Raw genomic sequence first — 22,000 nt, forward strand, 5'->3', positions numbered from 1 at the left:
ATTATTAACTTCCTCTTCTTCTATATTAAAAATTCATCATTATCGTAGAATTATTAGAAAACCATAATTAGATTAATAGTCGATCCAAGTTATCATTAGCATAAAGAAGTTCGTATGAGAAAAATCATCATCATTCTTCATTATCGTTATGACTGGTGTTCTTCCGTAGAAGTTATTTGCTTTATAGTTATTGGATATAGTATACAATATTGTGACAAGGGTAAAACGAACTTAAAAAGCTATTGAGCCTCTCGAATTAAACCAATCGGACGCCTCAACACATCCTTATCCTAGGTTCCACGGGCCACAATTCATTCCGATTTCAGTTCGACATGTTCAGTTATTTCTCTGATCGTAACATATATACGCTACACATACCGCGAGGACGTAACAGAATTTTCGTGCTCAATCCTATGTCGATGTTATGTAGGCGTGATGGGACGATATGTTCACCGATTTAATCATGCGTCGACCTTAGGTACCCACGCCGCTGACGACCATCCGCTTGCATCAGAATCGTGTTAAAGCTTCGACCTTTTCCTATGTTTTTTTGTTCGTGTTTTGCAAAATAGATTGAAACGTTTCATTCGTTCTGTGTGAGGTATCGATGGAAAGCCCTAGACAAATCGATCAAAAAATGTTATTCGTACAATAATTAGCTATTTGAATATTTTGGCCCGAAATCGCTTGGCAAAGATCGTGGAGCTTAACCAGTATTCGGATGCCAAAGACCGAGGCCGATTCTGATTTTGAAACGTCGCAGAATAACTTGGTTGAATTACGAACGCCGCCAAAAGCCGAAAGCAGAGAAAGACACCAATCTAATCACTCGTTATGGTGATTTCTGTGACAGTCGATTACCATTAGAATTTCCATTTATAACGCAGAAGCGTAATTGTATTCTCCCTACCTACCTATCTATCTAGAATGAACGAAAGGCTGTTGTACGTACAAAACGTTACTTCATTGTCCAGTCAGCTATAAACAAGAAAATCTAGCCGTCGCCCTGTTAAGAACCGTATCAACATCTTCACGGTTATCAAATCGAACCTTTGTTTGCTATTGTATCAGCCACAGCGATAGACTAATTATAACTACAATATGCTTCGTGTTCGTAGTAGACAAAAGTATAAAAGCTCCTGTCATTTGTCCTTAGTGTAATATTAACCGACCACAACATTAACTTGCACAAAAAATATCACCCCGCTAGATTAGCCTGAATATCGTCGATAGTTTTTGTGACGTTTTGTTGCAGCGCAACAACAAAACTGACACCAAAGCCTATCGATCTCCTCCTCTATAGCGTCCTTCCATGCGCACCACATTCCACAGTTAAAATCAGCGGAGATAGGTAGAAGTCCAGATCACTGATTGGCACTTCTGCAGACGTCAGCTGCAGAAGCACTGCTAGAAACAGTAGGTACGGCACGACTATCGATAGCAAAAACAGGGCTAAGCCGCAGTAGCAGCTGTTGCTATTTTCACGACCCACCCTGCTCTGCACGCCGTTGTATAGCTTCACATACACGCACGTGCATGTGCATGTTGTAAACTGGCAGACAAGCGAAGATATTCAGCCCACATAAATCAACTTCGCGTTCAAGAACGCTCCATAGGGCTCGTCCCGTCGTTAGTCAATTGGCCCATGTTAGTTCAGGCGACAAAGTAGCTGCTGAAGACGTGAGCGTTTTGTGTGTACACGCACGCGTGTACCCGTCTCTGACTCTGTATTCCTATGGTGTATTAATCGGCTAGCGCTGCAAGTGGCTATACGATAAAAGCATCGTCACTATTCATTGCTTTGTCATTATTGTTGTTCTTAGACAATAGCACGAAAGCAACAATAACATTTGCACCATTGAAAATTTGTCATGATCCTGTGGAATTACAGCGAGAGAGAACTTGTAGCAATAACGATGTGCCGGGCCATCGGACCAACTTCCAATATGCGTTTTTGACAGCCATGGACTGTTAATGTCGACGCTATTGTTATGATGCTGCTGAGGCCTCCAACCGCGTCCTGCTGGAACAACTAGATTTGCTCTGTTGTTGCTTCCTGCTGCAGTAGCCTTTAGTAGAACGAAGTCGCCGTCCGTGTGAAGCCTGGTGTAGATGGAGGGAAGCGATGGCAGATCATCATTAGAAACGGAGTACATGACTGTGCTGTTGGTTATAACGTCTCTAAGAATGACTGAAGTATTGATAAAATCAGCGAATGGGTAAATTAAGTGATCCAGTGCTGAGTGGAGTATTGCGTTGTTTATTCGTCGTTGATTAGGTCTCGCCGCTTCTGTGGTCGTCAGAACAGCATTCAAAACCTAAGCTTGAATACAAGAAATATTCCGTTCTTTAATTTCAGTTTCGGTTTGCCACTTGTTGATCTTTGCATCATCAATTGCGTAATCAAGCAAATGCGGTGCCCAGGCGACTGAGCGTTTTCCGAGCGAACTAAATTGATCGGGGGTGCCGATTGAAAAGTTTTCAAGTGCTTGTGTAGATTTTTTCCGTTCATCATTGGTTAGTTAGTGCCAGATGTGTTTTATCTTTAGAGAATTTAAGCGTGCGCTTCTACAAACATAACAACGACAACTGATGTCCACAAATCGACCGGCTGTGCACGACCACTGCCGAATCGGCGGTATTGGCAGTAGCTGTTTTTTGAGCTAATAGTACCAAGCGTCGTTGACTATGATGTTTCGCCTTCAATAATTCGGACGCTTCGAGTAGATACATGCGGTGCTGCAGATGTGAACATTTTTGTGAGCTTTCTATTCTGTTCTATACTTTTTCAATAGGTCAAACTACTACGCTTTACGTAGAATTAGTGGTAAATGAAAAACCTTTTTTCTTCAATTCGGTTCCTGCACGACGTGGTATTTCGGCTTTCGTGTCAGGAGGTAGACTGATTACTTTGAATGGAGGAAAGGTAATACATTTGCATAGCAAAGAATGGATTTTATTGGCTTGCATCATTTTCATGGCCGCCCATAAAGACCTATCCGACACTTATCTGCCAGGGAAAAACGTCGTATCTTATTTTCTTTCTGTCCTAAATTATAGACAGACTTCAAGGCAAATTTGACGGGTGACTCGGCCGGACGCCTTCCCACGCCGCCGTCACTAGTCTAGTCAATAGCTTGTCGAAGCTAGCTTGCGCTGAGACGTCGTAGAGTGTGGCTAATTTGCAGAAGAATTATCTACACAGAAATTTTGCAAAATACTTAATTTGGCTGTGAATATCAAATACGAAAATTAGCGCAGGATCGAAATGGGCATTCCATGCCACCCAGACGGTATCCTATCTATAAGCATTATGACAACAGCTCGCTCACCTATAATCACATTGCACTGAATGGGCAAAACAAGCAGTCAATGATCTTTTTTGATTAATTGTCCAAGGTTAGCGTCGGTGGTCGGATGATAGTATTGAATAATGGGTCCTCCTGTGAGGAAAGTTTTCTGCTGTTAACGTAGCCGATTTTCCCAAGGCTGCAAAAACTGTTTACGATATGTCCTAATCTTGTACTATGTTGAACGCAATATAATAAGTAAGAGATGAATGAGCGAATAAAATTCCCCGGTAACGTAATCTGTAAACAGTATGCGAAACGACCCTATATTGTTATGTAGCATTGTGTTGATGCAACTTTTAAACATTTCATCATTATTCGACACTTCACTTCAATATGATTGAGTAGCATAGGTACACGAACGACTAATCGTATGCAGTGTCAATAATCTGAGCCCTCCGCCTCCCCCGAGAGGCGCCACTCGTTCATCTATAGGAAGTTCGATTGGTACGAAACGGGAAATGCTTGTCTTATGATCCATAGTACAGTCTTTCTTTGACTGGGAAACTCGACTCACTTGTATTAATAGTGCTTTTCTTTCTGTTACACAGATTCTGTAGCTTCATCGAGCCAGAGTTGAATGAAGGACTGACCTACTGACTGGCTAACGGCCATTGTGCTTTAGCGTGTGTTCCGTGTGCATGCACATCTGCATGCCGATGGCGGAAAAGTTCATACTTGTTTACTTTGATCTGAATGTTGCCTTTACATTGGTAAGAACGTTGCTAAACGGTAAATTGGACACATATTAGAATACCAAATGTCTAAAAGCTGAATGTCAGTCGGGTCCATTGTAAGACCATGAAAAACCAAATATTGTAAAGTGTCTCACACGACATGCTTGGCGCAGAGTCGTCCTAAAGTCTACGATGTGATTTTCAGATGCTTGTAAGCGATGGCTGCCGTCTGACCTAAGACATTTGAGGTACCAACAACTCTTCTACTATGAGAGAACTACATGTTGTTGTGCAGATCGACTACGTAGACCACTTTGTGCTTCGAGGCACAAAATCTGTGAGAATACAATGGCTATTGTGCTAAGCGCATTCATGTAGAAGCTGTGTTCACAAGACTCACTCTGCTACGAAGATCAATTGGCGGCAAGAAGCCGAACAAAATTTCCAGTCGTTTGCTTGAGAATTAGGAAAACCTACCTAAACTCCAACGTAACTTCCTACGTGCTTCTAGACGTGTGTAAAATATGACAGTATGTACAACGGTCAGGCCGAGAACAGCGCCGTATTCTTCTACTTCAGTTACCTGATCGTTTGCTGATTAAATCAAAACAAGGTTCCTTGTGTCACTCTGTCCTACATGCGCGGTGGCCAATTTGTTCCATGCCATTTAAAGCCGTATACAATCCGTCTCCGAACATTCCGTTCACAAGCAAAACGTTTTTATGTCAGCATGTGACTACATCGGCACAATACATAATCTGCAATACTGCCAATTAGATTATTTATCTTGTCTATGCCAGCTATAGCTATTGTTTATTTTCATATGAATAATTGACAATCGCCAGTGCTCGGATAAGTGTGAGGGACTCAGAAGTTTCACAGATTTCCCTACGACTGCTGCTGCTGCTGCTGCTCCTGCTCCTACAAGGCTACTTACGCCTGTATAAGCTGGATATATAATACGTAACGAACGTGCATCAGCGATCTTAGTCAGATGTCGAATATGGCTATCCCTTTGTTTTTCTTTGGCCTGCCTTTTGTCAGTCAAACGATAAGATCCCGAATCATACTAGTTAGGAGACGCCACTGGATGAGATGAATCACTGTCTAGTAGTTATGGGTCACAATTACGGCAGTGATCATGTCCTTGCCAGATCATGTAGTACTATTATTCATAAGCAGAATAAATACCCGGGTCAGAATAGGCGTTCGTGAAACGGGATCGCTTGTGCAAAATGGACAATAGTTTTTAGGTAATGGAGATGATAACAATCCTACCACAGCGCAGCAATGCTCTGCTGATTTGACAGGGCGGATCTAGTTGATGAAATACGAATGGTCGATATGGCTGAAACTTTTGATGTAGTCGTGAGAATGGCATCTGAACTGAAACAACTATTATACGGTTTCGTATATGGAGACGTCAGGAATAGGGTAACAGCAGATCTTAGATGCGGGCTGGTTTACAGATCTTTTAGTTACAGAGCCTTTTGAAACTATTCGATCTTACGGGGAGGCTTCGGATAGTATGACTCTGTCGTGGCTGGCAATTAAACCCAGCCCCCATTACTAAATCTACGTTGGGTCGGTCAAGTCCAAACCTTAAAAATAGTTGTGCATATATTTCTTAAGCTGAAGTTTATAGCGTTTCCTATATTTTTGCTATTGTTAATATATCATTAAAAGAAACACCGAAAGAATAGATTACGAAGATATTTTACTGCTGCAAGTTAGCCAGCTGTAGGCACGCCGTTACATGGCTCCATGTCGTGCACCGCCAATAAGATTGATAATGTCGTCAACAGATTTGATGCTTACACATTTAGCCAAACCTTCCTACTTACCACTATTGTATAGTACGCGAAAACGCTCGCATTCCCAATTAGCTTCACATTGTTATCGGACGCTACGGTTATTACATTTGTGTATTGATATGAGTGGTTACAAATAAATATAAATTGGCTACTATTCTGTTATTGCAGATCGTTTATTAGAAAGTCCTTCGCTGGACAAGACAGCGGTACCAAAGAATCGCCATGGTCAAACGTTCATCAGCTAATTCTCTTGCATCTCTATTTTGTTTGAACTGTATTAACTGAAGCTGGCAATAGGTCTTTTTACCAAACTAAATAGCAGGGGTATATAAATGCACCTCTATAGACTTGGAATCAATCGTGTAGAATAGACTTTGTCAAACTGATTATAACCGTTGTCTCGTGCCATACCATGTGACCAAAATTTAATGATTACAGCCGTGTTCCATTGCTCTAGCAACAAGCCTTAAGTACTTCCTAAAACTGAGCATACAGAAAAGTCAAATAATTAGTAGATGAATTATAATTTTGTGATTCTTCGGCAATCTTTATAACTAACAATAATAAGTTCATCAATACCTGATAGCATAAATGTTCCAAATTTTACTTCCGGTACCGCCCTTAGGCATTCCCTCAGACGGCCAACTCCCAGCCCATAAAACGTAGTGCGTTTGTCTAAATTCGAACGTAAATGGTACATCACAGCCCAAGACGATCTAGGGTGACACTGTCGTCTGCTAGTAGTGTTTTGTTCTATAAAGCATACTCGTTACTTAGGAATTTCTCCTTATGGCATGCGGACAAAGGACACAAACAGTAGGAGGATATGGAATAGGTTTTTTTAACTTTTTCATTTTTAGTAATGCTTTGAAGGAGAGTAGACACGTCTCTTTCTCAACTCAAGACAAGACTTCATACGTGATCACGCTTCTTAGCATGATTGTGGTTTTTGTTTAAGTTCGCGAGGCTAGCTAAGTTAGTTGAATTAACTGTTTGTAATGTTTTCAATAGTTACCTCACAACGACAACTTTATTCTATGGCAAGGGTTTGTGAACGTTCAAGGGACTCATAGTTGATATTCGAGTTTGTTATTCGGTCGAACGCAACTTATAAAAATCACCCGTATCGCAGTTGCCAAGTAAGGCTCAACGGTAAATTCTTAGCTGCCTCGTACATACTAATCAACGTGTACTGAGATAAGCGCAAATAGTATTAATGCAAAGCAAAACAACACCATAAGACTTTCGATCTTCTTTCAAGCTAATAACTTCAGCGTAGGAAGAAATTACTCCGCCCAGTGTTACTTACAGGCTCGCTAATCGACATAAGTAGGTAGTGCGAGATAACGCGTAACTGATTAAGCGAACTTCAACTTTACCCCGTGGGTATAAAGGTGAATCGGATAACAGTAATTTCTTTATGCGAATTTATCTTTGTATACGTAAACTTACAGCGGCAGTATAAATGAATATAAAATGATACAGGTACAACTTACATAACAACAACTATAATGATAGATTTAGCGTATAAAAATGAAAAATACGTATCTCATTTTTCCATCATTTTGCGCCGATTCCGCGCAAAAGAACCCACAGCTGCCCCTGATCTCCTCCACAATATAACCGAGGTGAAGTAATTAAATACGCTGTCTATTCTATTTGTTTGGCCTCATCTGTTTGTCTGGTTTGCTGAAAGTGTCTTCGCCCAGTCTTCTCACCTGTTGTGCAAAATTCTGACCCGTGTAAAACCTTGCTCTGTGAATAATTTGTATCTGGCTGATACTTTAAGACTGCTGGTTCATTAAAACACACAGGAGAGAAAGGAAGGCTTTTGAAATTTTTTTTTTGTCGACCTAAGGACCCGCCTTAATGCGAATTCTACTCCTACTTCTGCTACACCTCGCGAACCTCATTTGCTCCCCAAAGCAACCGCACCAGAAAACTACGATAGTAGCGAACATTTTTTTCTTTTACTTATAGTCGCGGTACGACTACTAGCGCGTATTCAATGGATCATCCGAAAATTGCATTTACTTAGTAATTTTACCGCAGTGGGCAATTTTGATTTCAGTTACGGGTGCTGGCTTATCTATCAACAGACGACCACTTTTTAAAGTGATCTTATGAAAATTTCAACTATGCTAGTGAGGTGGTCAAGCGACAAAGCGTGGCGTACCTTCGTTTTTCCTCTAATTTCAATTTAAGTGAATTGGCATGGTGCATGTAGTACTATGGCAGATGCGAACATCTTTCTCGTAGATGCGAAAAAGATACTTTTTGTGTGTATTCCTGCGGACTTTTTAATCGCAGCTAGTACCTCGGCTAGTTAGGTAACAACTAACAGTAGCTTATGACTACGAGTAACAGTCATAAAGCATAAGAAACGCTGCGGTTGATTCTCAGGATTGCGTTTCATCTTCATGATGCCTTGCAAGGTATTAGAGTAGGTATAATGATATTTAGTTTATACTGGTTAGTACATAATACGTTTGCTCAATATATGAAAAATGTGCAGCTGTTTTAATCTAGTTTTGAACAAGGTTCAGCTAATAGAGCAAAGGAAAAACGTTTAGGCCTAGAAAAATGTAGCTATTGCAAAAAGAATGCTTACTTTAAAAGCACGTTTGGACATTGATTAGAGCACTTACATAATTATTATTCATTTTTACCCATACCGCACATCGTCGCGAAAGAGCGAAGCTTATAATGAGGAGAATTCTTCTGAAATGTCTACTTTTCATACACCTGCAGAAAGCCAGATATTTGTTCGAACGCAACATATAATATTAACTCAATTAAGTAGCCGGTAATTTTTTGCAGTGAAATACAGTCTAGATGAATAGACAGGGAACAAAATGTTGGTTAAGTATTTTTTTTTCCACCATTAGAGTCATGGTGATACAGATTTCCGCACGAAGCGCATCATTATCCGATCATAGGGCAAAATACAAATTAGGCAAATATTTCACTTGACAAGTAGTTCTTAACCGACAAATGAGCCCGAGCTGAATAATCCAGCGATTCAGACCCACAATTGAAAACCCTCTAAAGTATCTACAAATCAGCGTCGTATGTGGACACTAGCATGCATTCATTGCTTGCAACTGATCGGTGTATCAATAAAAATATGAATTATTACTTCGTTGGGCGCTGTCATTGTGCTGCATGTTGCTCTCCCCTATAATATCTATGAATAGATATCTTTATCCATGGCAGAGTGATAACAAATTTAGCATCCAAAGAGGCTTTCGTGAAGGATATATTCAATCTAAGTTAACATATGGTACTTTCACAGAATAGGCTTAGGCACATCACTTTCGGGCAGGCACGTCCGATCTGAATTCACATTGCAAGTAGATATAAGGGTAAAAATTGATTTTCTGTCTTCGGTGGTGTATAGCGATATGTAGTGATTTAAGATTTTCAACGTATGTGGAAAAAAAAAAACGAATTTGCCGTTTTCTCATGATAATGGCCATCACTGTGAAAAAAAAATACTCATACAGGCGCGATGCTCATAAATAAACTAAAACCCAAACTTCATTTAACCATGTATAGCGATTACAGACGCTGGCAACGTTTCTCATTGAAATCGTATTATACTAGTACGGAAGACTTCATTACTTTCGTTGACCAGTTTTGGATTTCATGACAGGTGTCGCTAAAGCGTAGCCATACATGGCACTGGACGCAGTGCCTTGTAGCGTGGTCATCATCTTCATTCGTCCGGATCATCGAGAGAGCAAGCAAGATGACTTCGTTAAAAATAATGCGTTCATTGTTGTCCATAAAACCGCCTAGATGCCTATTGATTATACGAAGTTGGCATGCCATTTCTAGTAGCATAGGATACAGGGTGCTGCGGACGAAAGGTGCAAATAGAAACATATGAATAGTTTAACCGAAATATACAGTACTCTACAAAAGTGAGAGAAGAATATTCAATTCGAATCGACAGCCGTAGTAATCGAAGATGGTTGCGTTCAATTCCCATCACGCTGCATAAAGCTATTTAGAAAATAGCCAAAATCGACTTCTAGATCCGTCAAACGAAGTGAAACGGCAAAAAAATATAATCTGCCACGAATATTTAATATGAGCAGAAAAATGTACCGCTAAAACCTGAGTGTTTTTTTTTAATCATTCCCACAGAAACCATTGCTAAACGATATCTGTAACTGCGTAGCTAACAACAGATAGCAGCAAACATCCAGGTCTGGCAGGGTGTCTTAGAATGGCCCTGCAACGTCGCGGGATTTTAGAAGCGCAGAATTCACTGAGGGTACAACGAATATATAAAGAATAATACAGGGTATAACGTAAGTATAGATATACACACACACACACACACACACACACAGAAACGTAGACATCCAGTTTGACGTGAGTGGGAAGACTTTTTCTGACAAAATTTGAACATTCCCTGTCATACCTCAGTCGTGTGTGGTCAGGCGGTTTCCGACGGCTTTCCTTTCCGGCAACGATGAATGTGAAACCATTGTTGTAGCAATAAATACGAGCGGACTGTAGCTGGCAGAACCAAGATTCGGCAGAAATGCGCACCATCGATGATTTCTAGCGATATAAAGCCACCTGTTCTTTAACATAACGATCGTGTGCGATATACAATGATACTAGAATAGCGCATACCTACTTAATGACAAATTAGGGGTACGGAACGGGTCTGCTGCTTCTAGGGTCTTGTTCGCTTTGAGCTAGCTTAAATTACCGTTAAATCCTTATCAGTCATCTTCTGTGGTGTCCATTTAATCGTTTCGGTACCGATCCTATTCACTACAGCTAAACGGAGCTAATTGGCTAACTGGCCCAAAGAAACAAAAGTAATCATTTACACAGATCCCCAACCCAAAGAAACTGCAAAGGGACGTAAACACTCTGGTAACTAAGAGAGAAATTGTTATGATTTTTGGACGATTGTACCATGTACCCTAACTGTTACTTAGATTTCTCTGGATTTCTTTCTGTCACCGGAGAGGAGTAACAGATATGTTTGAATTATCAGAAGCTACATAGAAGTCATAGGTACGATCCCTGGATGTAAAAGGCTACGCACCACGGCTGGTAAGAGTGTGAAATATACCATACTTTAACCACTTTTCCCTTGGACGTCATATCTCTTCACTTTGTATTTTCCACTACGTTGACCAGTATTGCTCTTCGAAAAGAAGATAGATTAGATTTGGGTACAACAGTAAAACTTAAGAGTCGAATTTTTCATAGACTGCCAACATATATTATGTGCAGAAGTTTTTCTGTAAGATCTAAAAACTTCGCGTCGGTGCCGCTTCAACGGCCACCACCACGGCCATGGCGTGGTGGGGACCGATTTCGAATGCCTTACGAGTAGAAAGCGTAATGATATTACTCTTTCTGGCCAAACATAACTGCTAAAATTAATTGGGAAAATAATTAAGCAGTCAAATAGTTGTAAAAATTAGTGATTTTACCCTGAAGTTTGCACAAAGGGCTTCTCGGTTGATACCGCGCACAAAAATGACTGATGCTCGCCGGCCAAGCGGTTCAGCAAAATTTAAATTGCAATGTAAAAAAGTGCTTAGAAGATAAGCGAAACCAGGCGAAGAAAAAAACTGGGTAGAACACACGGGACTCGTTTGTTGACCTGCCTCCAGGTATTGAACATTTTTTTCTAAGTAAAACATTTTGTAGCTTTGCTAATAGTCATTGCTATAGTAGAATATAAGTAAGCGAAACGCATGCAAGGGGGAATCATCGCAGTAAAGTACTTGATATTTTAATCAGAAAATAATCAAAGTAATTACCCTATGAATAAACAAATGTTTCAAGCTTTTACGTTAGGCGTTACTGTTTTTAAGCATTGCTTCGGAACGCTGATTCCCAACATAAAATGAAGTGTCTACGCCCGGTTTCAAATTTTGACCATCTCAGTTATTCCTCAACCCACTGGACAAACGCGTTACGGCAGTACAGTTACGGTGACAAAGTTATTAGTTTGTTCCCGTTTTGCAACGATAAGGCAACATTAGATATGTAAGTAAGCTATGGGAAATATATAAATGATAAAAAAAAAAAGCTTCTAGCAATCAAGGGCCCAAGCTGCACTATGCTGGACGTTTCTGTTGTTACATTTTGTATACTAGTAGTAAGACCAATAGCGTAGCGAAAGCTACACTTCGGTGATGTCTTCTCTAAACAACGATCGATGAAGATTTTGTCGAACGAAATAACCTTCGAGCGACATCTGAATGGCTTGTGTAACCTTCTTTGATTCATTTTTGCGTATCCGGCAAATGAAGCCTCAGCCAGAATACTGGCACTTAAGGATCACGCTGAACTTACACTTCGTCCGAAACGCTAAATTTTCAATTTGGCAACAATATTCGTTAAGAAGGCGAGCAAACAACGTAAGAGAAAAACACGTCCACGCCGCCTGCAACAATGACAACGGTGTGCGTAATACGGTAATGTGGAGCAGATTCTTGAAGACGTCGTGCTAATCACCCGAAAAGCATACGCATAAAAGCCATATGCGAACCCCCTTTGTTTATGACCGGACTGGATACCCATGGCCGACGCTTAGATGTTATTCGAAGACTCCCGTTCGCTGTGTGCTGAAAAAAGTGCGGAATAAGCTCATCCCTAGCTGATCCCATGCATGTGAACATCTGTACGAGACCGGCAAACGAGGAAAGATGGTTAAGATCTACCAGACTACGGTGCTTTTGGTTGACCTAGCTATTCGAATGCGATGTTCGCCTGTATAATATATCATGACCCGAACGCGCGCGTTATTCAACCAGCCCTCTACATGCCCTTGTGGACAAGCCAGGAACAAGAGTCCTGCGATGCCAGCTCCGGTTTTTTGTACAGTGAAGAGAATTGCAGTCGGAATTGTGCTCAAAAATGGCTAGCATATCTGTATAAAGATGAAAGCAAACGTTTAACCTTGCTGTTTGTTTTGATAGAATAATTTTTCGACGACCGAAAGCTGGACTGAAATCTGAATAGTGCTGACTTGCCATGACGGGTCAACAGTCAGATACAAATGTAACAGTGAAAGACTTGCAGATAAGAACATGCGAGGAAAAGGGTGTGTCGAAAACGTAACAGTACTTCAACACAACTTGTTAAATAGTTGACATTCACATATGGTACTAGTAACGTAGTATTCTTATACACATTTCTTATCCTCGTACAAAAATTCTGAATAGCCATCTTCCAGTCCAAATCTAAGAAGCTCGGCTATCTTGTTTTCACACATATTTACATGTTCACGGAATGATATGATATTATGAAGTTTACGTCTGCATGGGGTCAAAAGGAGATTTAGAAGAACTCTCGTTGTCTCTTTACATCATTGCATTGAATATGATTTGCGCCTGGTCTACTTACATGTCTCTCGCTGGCTAAATGCATTTTTCGTAGAAACGTTAGGATTTCGCTTGAAAAAAATACAAGCTACGTAGAAAGTGTTGAGTACAGTCTTTTCTTTTTATAAAGTAACTAAGTCTTTGGTCGGAAGCTAACTTACGTCGCATCTCAATGGACGAAATAGTGCCCGAATATATCCATAGGTAAAAATAATACTGCTTATGCCCACCCTTGTACATACTTTTACCGGCCATAAATTTATTATTATTATTATTTTTATTATTTACTGAAAAAAAAATATGAACGAGGTCGATTTTCTCACGAACCTCCTCGTGTGAGGTATGTTTATTATTGAACACGCCTAGGGAACATATGTAGCATGGGCATCATCTAGATGTTAGGTTTTGAGCCTAGGTTTCATTTGTCTAGTCGTAGATGGTACAGTTTCTACCTGAATCAATATGCACCACCTCTTGTCTGCGCCCAATCCTCACAATGAGGCGTCGGCCCCACAAACACGTGCTGCCAAATTTAGCTGATAGCATCGAGTACTTCTCAAGTTTCACTGATGCCTTCTTGCATATATATTATATCTCGAATATCGTTGCTTACAGGGCTAATCCTAGGTTTAAGTAACCCTAGCGCACCTATATGGTTGTGACTTGACCTTGAGTTATGCTGAACGATCGTCGTGGTGTGAGCGAGCTTTTTTTGTTGAAATTTCCCATCCTTTTTTAAATGGTTTTACCATCGGCTGCGTCGAAAATGGCGTTTACGATATATGAGCAATTTTCTAACGCAAAATAACGTCACTGCAAACCGAATTGTTAGAATATTGTTTTTAGACGACCTTGGTGGGAGCGGTCTGTGTACAGGGTGATCAATAATCTGGAATACACTGCATTACCGTTCAGCTGTTTGTTCGACTACATTGTGTTATACTTCATATGTATAGATCAAAAAATAGGTCACCTGTCTTGTAAACATCAACCTATACTATAATATAACCTACGTACATATGCAATATAACCTACTCCTTCCGGAGCTTTTTAGTGGATAGCTACTTGATTAATATCACTAGGTAACGATAACTAACTTTTAAACTGTACGGCAGGATCTGGTAGGCATTTTCTTTATTTATTTTAGGACGTTTTTGGTCGATATGAACGATAATAAAGTTATTCAGAGCTATTAGAAAATATCAGGTTTAGAAGCAGTAATATCATTTGACGTTAAAAATTGCAAGTAAAATTGTTGGTCGCCAAGATGAAAGCGTTACTAAAACTCATCGTAAGTTATAGAAAGATTTGTAACAGCCATTCATTACTCGTACAGTGATCTCGGAAATGGAAAGCAAGACATTGGAGATTGAGAAAAGGTCCCTTAGGATACCTTAGGGTGTCAAGCGACACAACTAATTGCAGCAATTACGGAACATTTTGAGAAAAACAAAGTGTGGACAATGTGCTTTCTATCGGTTTAATGTGATATTGATATTGTTATATTATTTATAGATATATTATATTATGAAACTGAAGAAAGCTGAAGATGAGCAAAAAACAAGAGGCAACTTTGCTTTTTAGGAATCGAGTCCGAGATAGATAGAGACATGGACGGCGCGCACTACGGACAAACACTTTCGTATAGCTACTTCAAGCAAAAAAGCTGGCCTGGATTACAGCGTCATCAGGCGAGACACGAAGCAACCTATGCCGTCCACCAGAAAAAAATTCGGTGAGAGAATGGCCATGAGTGTCAAAGGAAGCCCGATGTTTTCTTTTCCTCATTCCCATAAAGTCTGCATGATTCTGATTGCTTCAAGGGACTAAAGATGGCATTAATGAACGTAGCATATCCTACCATCAATGCTCCCCTTCAAGCTATCGATCACGAGATTAAACATGGTAATACAAATGACAAAAATGCAGTTGCTAGAAAAATTTCAAAACGCTAAATGCAGTGTATACAAAAACAGAAAAGAGTAGATCTCACAGTACGCAGTGCCGTTGTTGTATTTTATGTAGGTTTGTGTTGGAACGATTTTTATCTACACAGACAGTATTGCACGTTGTTTTCATACTTGCTAATTTTTTACAAAATTTATTAGATTTTTATGAGGCTCCTAGGACCACCACCACTTTAGTAGAGACCCATTAAGAAAAAAATTACAAAAACAGTGCTTTTATCTTTTTTTCGGTAGCATTTTGTACTTTTACCGTATTTTTGTTAGCATTTTGTACCGTATATTAAATCTGCTTAATTAACAAATTAAGTAATTTATCATGTGCTATGTACCGTTATTCAAAATGTACATGCCACCATATAACTAAGTGTTTAAGTCTATCGTATATTCTGGAATGAGCTCTTTTTTTACATTCTTCTTTTTCTTTTTATTTAGTTATTTTCGATGAAGTATTATACAAGCGATTATTAATATTATCCAGCATGTCAAATAAAATACATTTTCGGCAACAGTGATTGCTAAATTATTCATTCCAACGGTTTTAACCAACTCCAGTTGTTTTCGATTGTGCAGAAATTCGGACTCGCTTTCCTCGACACGAAGAACTAAATAGCGTAATGTCGCACCTGTAATAAGCGAAGGTATGTATCTATGTCTCTTTTAGCTCAAAAACAGTCGCGAAGAAACATAACAAGGTAGACTTTTTTAGCCTCAAATAATTGAGTTTCATTAAATTGCCAAGCAAAAACTAAGTACCCATGATGATCTAGTAACGTGAAAATTTCGACCAATTAACGCGCACTCTTCGTATATCTGATTTACGGAGCGCACGAGTGAAGGGAGAAAGGAAGGTCTCTGGAGGAGGCTCACCAAGGCTTCCCGTTATTATCCTCTCTTAAACAGACCCCATCGTGGATTCGGTGTTAGGCAACAATGGCTAGGATTCCGTCTGAAATTGCCCTCCTCCAACGAGAAACCCTGCTACCAGGAGCCGGCCCTCACCCACAAGCAGATTCGGTCCAAAGCAGTCGTAACTCGTAGCGAATGCAACGCCTCTCTAAAAGCGACTTCAATATAGGTTCCATTTCGAGGCTCTGTTCAAGGTTCCATCCGGAACAGGACATCGCACAGTTCTGACTTTGACATTGACGGCGCATCATTATTAGCTTTTTCTCTGTAAGGAGGAGTCAGTACGGCTACCAAATGCAATAGACCGTGCGAACACCCTTGTTTTGAATCTCCATATCTGACGAGCCCATTGTACCACATTCGCTTCGAACAAAAAAGCTTTTTCAGTTCGATAGTGAATAGCGTGTGTTCGCCGTCAATAATGAGTAGAAAAAACGTGAGCAAGTAATAGTGCACTAGTTACCTTAGATAACGTCAGGGTTGTTTGTCGAATGCGATCAGTTGATACGTTAAATATTGCGTTGGCAACATTAAAGAATGACACACGAAATAACTTACTTGTTGTTATTAATAAAACTTATAGAAATATTAAAATTTCTGCGAATCGTGTAGTATCAAGTGCATTCGACGATTATCAGCTGTGTTCAACAGGCGTGCAGATATTTAATTAATAGTATTAGCATTATGGGCAGCAGTGGTACATTCAAATATATGTGTGATATGGATAAAAAATCAGTGCTCATTTCGAACTTCGAAAAGCGAGGATGGGTCCAAGCAGATCCGGACAATCCCGACGATTGGCAGTTTTACTGGGCATCGGTACCAACTGTTCGAGATCTATTCTCACTTGACAACAAAACGCGTCGACTTCAGCCGAATCAGATGGTGAACCATTTTCCTACGTTCTATGAACTCACTCGAAAGGTTGGTCTGTATGTGACTTCTAGAAGAATATTGTTTTAATTTAAATTCTCGCAGCACCACTGCATCCTTCAATAGATCACGCGGGAAAGACCAATTTTAAATATCTTATGTAAAGGTAGCATTGACATTTTATATTTCACTAGAGTGAGGTTTATATTAAAAAATCAAATCATTTGAAAATATTGCTGAGGACATGCTCGAGTAGCTCCTGAGTACCAGACATTTCAAGCTTGGTAATATTAACACTTGACAACGATGTGCCCTTTAATCAGGGCATGCTAGATCAAGTACGCAGAACAATCTATTCAAAAAACGAACATGAACAAGAAAAGTCGACTGGCTGTGCAAGCTGATGATAGATAACTAACAATATCGTACATTTAGATTGTTGTTCTATGTGTTACACAGTGGATCAGCTATAATAGGGGGCGCTGTGTAGCGTTCGATTACCATAGCTGACAGAGAATAGAGCAGACGATTTCGCGCGATTATTACCTTAAAGATATTGAGCCTTTCGAATTGCATTTTAAAATGTCGTCACGATTTTGCGGTCCAAGCTAGTGCACTGATGTTCATCAAATGTTTTATTGGTGAATAAAGCTCTGTGTAATGCTCCCAGGTGATTGTAATCGTGCAGCGCTTGTATAGCTTTCGATTTAGTTATAACAAGGAATTCGTATACCACTGTTCATAGTTACCGCCAAGAATTGTTATTGAAAACAAGCGCGATATATTCTATGTGAGCATAATTTCAGGATTTGATGATGAGGAATTTGAAACGGTACAAAAGGGACGTTGAAAAGGAGCTGGGAACGAAACTGGTAGACTTCATTCCTACGACGTTCATTTTGCCTTCAGACTACAACCTTTTCGTGGAAGAATTCCGCAAAAATCCGCAGGTACGTAATTTTAGTTTCCAATCATCAGAAAACGTTGCCAGACTCCCATAAGTTTCGGCATGCAAGAGTGATGCTGGAAGGAGCGAATCATTTGGACATCGCACAGGAATTTTGGCCACGATACAATCACAAATTCTTGCCTTTTGACTATTCCTCAAACGTTATAGTAATAGAATTGCAGCTTAGTGTCTACCACTCCCTTTGGCCGTTTGCCATTTTGTAGTCTACGTGGATCGTGAAGCCGACAGGAAAGAGCCAAGGGAACGGCATTTTCATCATCAAACGTCTGGCCCAACTGAAAAAGTGGCACAAGGAACTAACTATCGAACACGCGACAGGCGGTAATAAAGAGCTCTTCGTCATATCCAGGTAGCGTCTGATAATGGACTATAACAAATCTGGCCCAATTTATTCTGTTTTCCTAATACAAGTTCTTCAAATCCGTTTATAACACTTATGAATCAGGATAAACCGCTACGGTAAGCTCGATCATGAGACTCGTTCCAGACAATTTGCGCCACTAAAAAGTTACGGAAATTACCCTGTTACGATATCTGAGAAATACAAATCAGCTTGAATTTTATTTGAGTATCCCCACTTTGGGAAAGAAAGAAAGAAGCCATTTTCTCACATCGTGGAATGAATTCATATAAATCAGGGGTAATTGCAGTTGGAGTTATATTTCGAAGAAATATTGCAAGACCACTCCTTTCTGATCTGCTTCCACCCTGCTATTGCAAGCATGCACATATTTGTATAATAAGCAGAAGCATTTAGTCCACAATAAAATGTCCTAAGGGAATATAAAGATCCTCAGCATAGAAATAAATTTTACATAAATTCAATTCGGTTCAAATGATTATTCATTTAAGAGTAAAAAGCTACAAAAGATAAATAGAAATAATAGATACAAAAGGGAACAGAGCTTTTTTTCTATTTCGTGAAACATACCAAATCTGAAAAGATAGATAAACGATCTTCGCTTGGTTGCTTGCTGGTTATAGGGGCTTCTATTAGACGCCTAGATTGTCCTAATAATCTTTCTTCAATATTGCAAAATTAGGCTTCGAGAATGTAGCTAAATTTACGTACTTGCTGTAATGAGCGTATTAACAGCATCTTTGTTTCAGGTATATTGACAATCCCCTGTTGATTGGAGGGCGAAAATTTGATCTGCGACTCTATGTTTTGGTCACGTCGTTTCTACCTTTACGTGCCTTTCTTTACGATGAAGGATTTTGTCGATTTTGCCAAACAAAATATTCAACGGATGCCCAAGAGCTCGGTATGATTGGCCTTCCATAAAAACTATGTTTTTAAAAAAAGAGGTGTGTTTATTTTCTTTGTAAGTGAAAGCTATTGTTGTACGTGACACATGAACGTTGATAAGTATCCTTGCTGACTGCTAGTCTTCCAAAATCGTCATTTCTCATTATCAGCAAAAAGTAGTTAAGTCTTCAGATCCACTTCTATGGAGATCTGCTGAGAAAAATAAAAATATCCTCACTTTTATTTAATAACCTTGAACGTTCTTTAACTTTAACAATGTCACAATTAACAGACTGATTAATCGAGCATTTCACAATACGATAACCGTTTAAAAGAAAATAGAGAAGTTGTAGAAGTATAGAAGGAATTGTAATTGTCTCGATACTTTTTCTAGGCAATATGTTAGTGCATCTAACAAATGTGTCGATACAAAAACAAGGCGAGGAGTACAACGCCTACCATGGGGGAAAATGGTCATTGAAATCTCTACGCCTGTATCTGGAGGGCATGCGCGGAAAAGCAGTCACTGATGAACTCTTTGACAACATCAAGAGCCTAATTGTACACTCGCTCAAGGTTGTATTTTCATTTATTTAAATGCTGGTATTAATAATTAGTAGTGAATTCGTTTATACCGTACTGAAGCCAACTAAGACTCTTTCGGTAATGACGGCAAATTTAGGTGACTGTATTAACTTCAATGGCATACAGGTTTCGCCTGCATGCCATTGAAGTAATTCGCCCGTAGTAACAACCGTTAATCTTAACACCCTTTAGCTTTTACTTTGATAGGGTTGTCCGCGCTCTACTTGTAAAAAAGTACTAAATGTTTCCTAATTGGTATACTAGTTGTTCACTGCATGTGCAATATTTACTGATAGTCTATTTCTCTAGGCCGTATCATCCGTAATGAACTCTGATCGACACTGTTTTGAGTGCTACGGATATGACATCATCATAAATGAAGAACTTCGGCCGTGGCTAATTGAGGTAAGGTCACATTATACGAATGCATTTTTACTAAATTATTTGTATTTTCTCTCGATATACACGCGAGAGATTATGTTTGCATAGGACATAACGGAAGAACAATACACTTAAGAGCCTACCCATCGTTGATGCTCGCACTATTAGTTGGCCGTATTTACGGGCTACAGTCGGCAAGTGGCAGGGCTATAGGCTATGAACTTGCAGCATTGAACTCTACAAGAAACAAGTAGAACCCTTTGAGTGTCTTCAAACTGGCTGGATCAGGCTATGAATTGCTGGTCAGGTTATTGAAGCAGAACTAATAGTTTCAGATCATAGTTTTCTTTTCTGGCATGCCCCTATGTAAAGTTATCTGTTTAATATCTTCTGAACACGACACAGGTAAATGCATCACCCTCACTTTCTACAACGACCACAAAGGATAAGGAATTAAAGGAGAACCTAATCGCCGATCTACTCGAGCTTCTCAATCCAGAAGGATCTGACGTGCGCAACTCTTATACTTCACTGGCCGACCTTCGTATGGGCAATTTTAGTCTCATATACGACGAAGTCAGTGATTCATCGAGAACGCCCTCTGGGGGACGAAAAAAGATACAAAACAAATAGAGAGGTATAGTTTTAATGCGCATGCATCGTACCACAGATATGCAAGGACAAAATAATGAAAGCCAAATGGGCCTTATAGGGACCAAATTTCAGCGCATGTATTGAAGATGGTTATACATCTAACGATGGTCTCGACCTAATATCATTATGTAAAACAAATGGTTTCAAATCATGACAAAACATTACTCTCGCAAAGTACTTCACACAAGTCTGTCTCAAATCCTGAATTTGTATGCAGAACGCCACCAAAAAAATACTAGCACAGCTTTTCTATACCGTAGTCCAGCTACCACCCTCCATAAGTGCATACGTGATATCGACCGCTCCGTTGTAGACATGAGATAATATTAAGGTCCATATTCTGTTTGCATTCCGTTTTTCTTCCATCACATATCTGTACATAAACGTAGACTAGAATTCAGTGTAAGTTAGAGAATAACTATCTGGGGTCATTCAGGCCTACCAGTCTTCCCGTAGGAGATTATCGAGAAAAAAAGATAATTATTTCTTGCCGATCGCCGTCCTCTAACTAACTCCTTTACGATAGCGTACTATACACGTGTAGTGTAAATATATTAAAAGATGCATAAGATGCATTTGTACGTCTAGACGAGGTACATCGTATATGGTTCGAAATAAAGCTGTACTCCATTATTTTATGTTCTGGTATTCCATTTGAGAGCACAAGTTAACGCTAAGAAAAAATACTGAAAACTAGATATCGTATATTTCATCGAAAACATGTTTATGCCAAGTAGATGCATTAAATTATAATGTATTATTATTTGGGCACTTCAACTGTGTTTTTTAGAAATACATTTACGATATTTATCAGCAGTGTTTATATTAACCAGGCGACACCTAAGCAGTAACCGAGCCGCCTGGCTCAGAAATTTGTATGGCACACACAAAACTATGTAGCAAATAAACGACACCTATCCCCGAGCATTTTAATCAGCCGTTAAGATTACATATATATATAAAGCGTTCACACAAATACCTAAACCATTAGATAAGCGTTACACATAAACATACGAATCGCATTTACAGCTTTTATAATGGTCCGAAATATTTTCAGCAAATTCTTACTTTATTTCCGAAAGTAACTAATTCCTTTGTGCCAGCTAAGCGTAATTCCTTTACAACTAAAACGCTTCCTCTTGACTAGCCCCAGACACGTACAGATATGTTCAAAAAACAAAACAAGCCCTAACATCATAGATAG

The 22,000-nt window shown here is 39.5% G+C and overlaps 2 protein-coding genes and 1 long non-coding RNA gene across 5 annotated transcripts; 2 read left to right on the forward strand and 1 right to left on the reverse strand.

Moving 5' to 3' along the window:
* Window positions 1-5,990: 5,990 nt before the first annotated feature.
* On the reverse strand, window positions 5,991-10,776 carry LOC147756857 (uncharacterized). Of its 2 annotated transcripts, none has more exons than XR_015323074.1 (3): window positions 10,274-10,776; window positions 6,421-9,700; window positions 5,991-6,324 (listed from the first exon to the last, which is right to left on the reverse strand). XR_015323074.1 is itself a non-coding variant. In XM_086982633.1 (3 exons), the coding sequence occupies exons 1-3, from the start codon at window positions 10,405-10,407 to the stop codon at window positions 6,319-6,321; spliced, it is 375 nt and encodes a 124-aa protein (XP_086838759.1). In that variant the 5' UTR covers window positions 10,408-10,776; the 3' UTR covers window positions 5,991-6,318. The 2 variants fall into 2 exon arrangements, 1 of the variants encoding a protein (XP_086838759.1); XM_086982633.1 differs by having other exon boundaries at window positions 9,466-9,700.
* Window positions 10,777-11,503: 727 nt separating this feature from the next.
* On the forward strand, window positions 11,504-13,317 carry LOC147756858 (uncharacterized). Its single transcript, XR_015323075.1, has 2 exons — window positions 11,504-11,871; window positions 12,138-13,317. It is a non-coding gene; the product is annotated as an uncharacterized LOC147756858 (long non-coding RNA).
* A 3,451-nt stretch (window positions 13,318-16,768) lies between these two features.
* Window positions 16,769-21,434, forward strand: TTLL1B (Tubulin tyrosine ligase-like 1B). 2 transcript variants are annotated; one of them, XM_022795832.2, is made up of 7 exons: window positions 16,769-17,008; window positions 17,764-17,907; window positions 18,131-18,276; window positions 19,038-19,192; window positions 19,571-19,752; window positions 20,071-20,166; window positions 20,548-21,434. In XM_022795832.2, exons 1-7 carry the CDS (start codon window positions 16,769-16,771, stop codon window positions 20,773-20,775), a joined length of 1,191 nt encoding a protein of 396 aa, XP_022651567.1. In that variant the 3' UTR covers window positions 20,776-21,434. The 2 variants fall into 2 exon arrangements, with proteins under 2 accessions (XP_022651567.1, XP_022651569.1); XM_022795834.2 differs by lacking the exon at window positions 16,769-17,008 and adding an exon at window positions 17,475-17,627.
* The last annotated feature ends 566 nt before the right edge of the window (window positions 21,435-22,000 follow it).

The sequence above is a fragment of the Varroa destructor genome, unplaced genomic scaffold (assembly GCF_002443255.2).
Source record: "Varroa destructor unplaced genomic scaffold, Vdes_3.0 BEIS01000003.1, whole genome shotgun sequence".
NCBI classification, from domain to species: Eukaryota; Metazoa; Arthropoda; class Arachnida; order Mesostigmata; family Varroidae; genus Varroa; species Varroa destructor.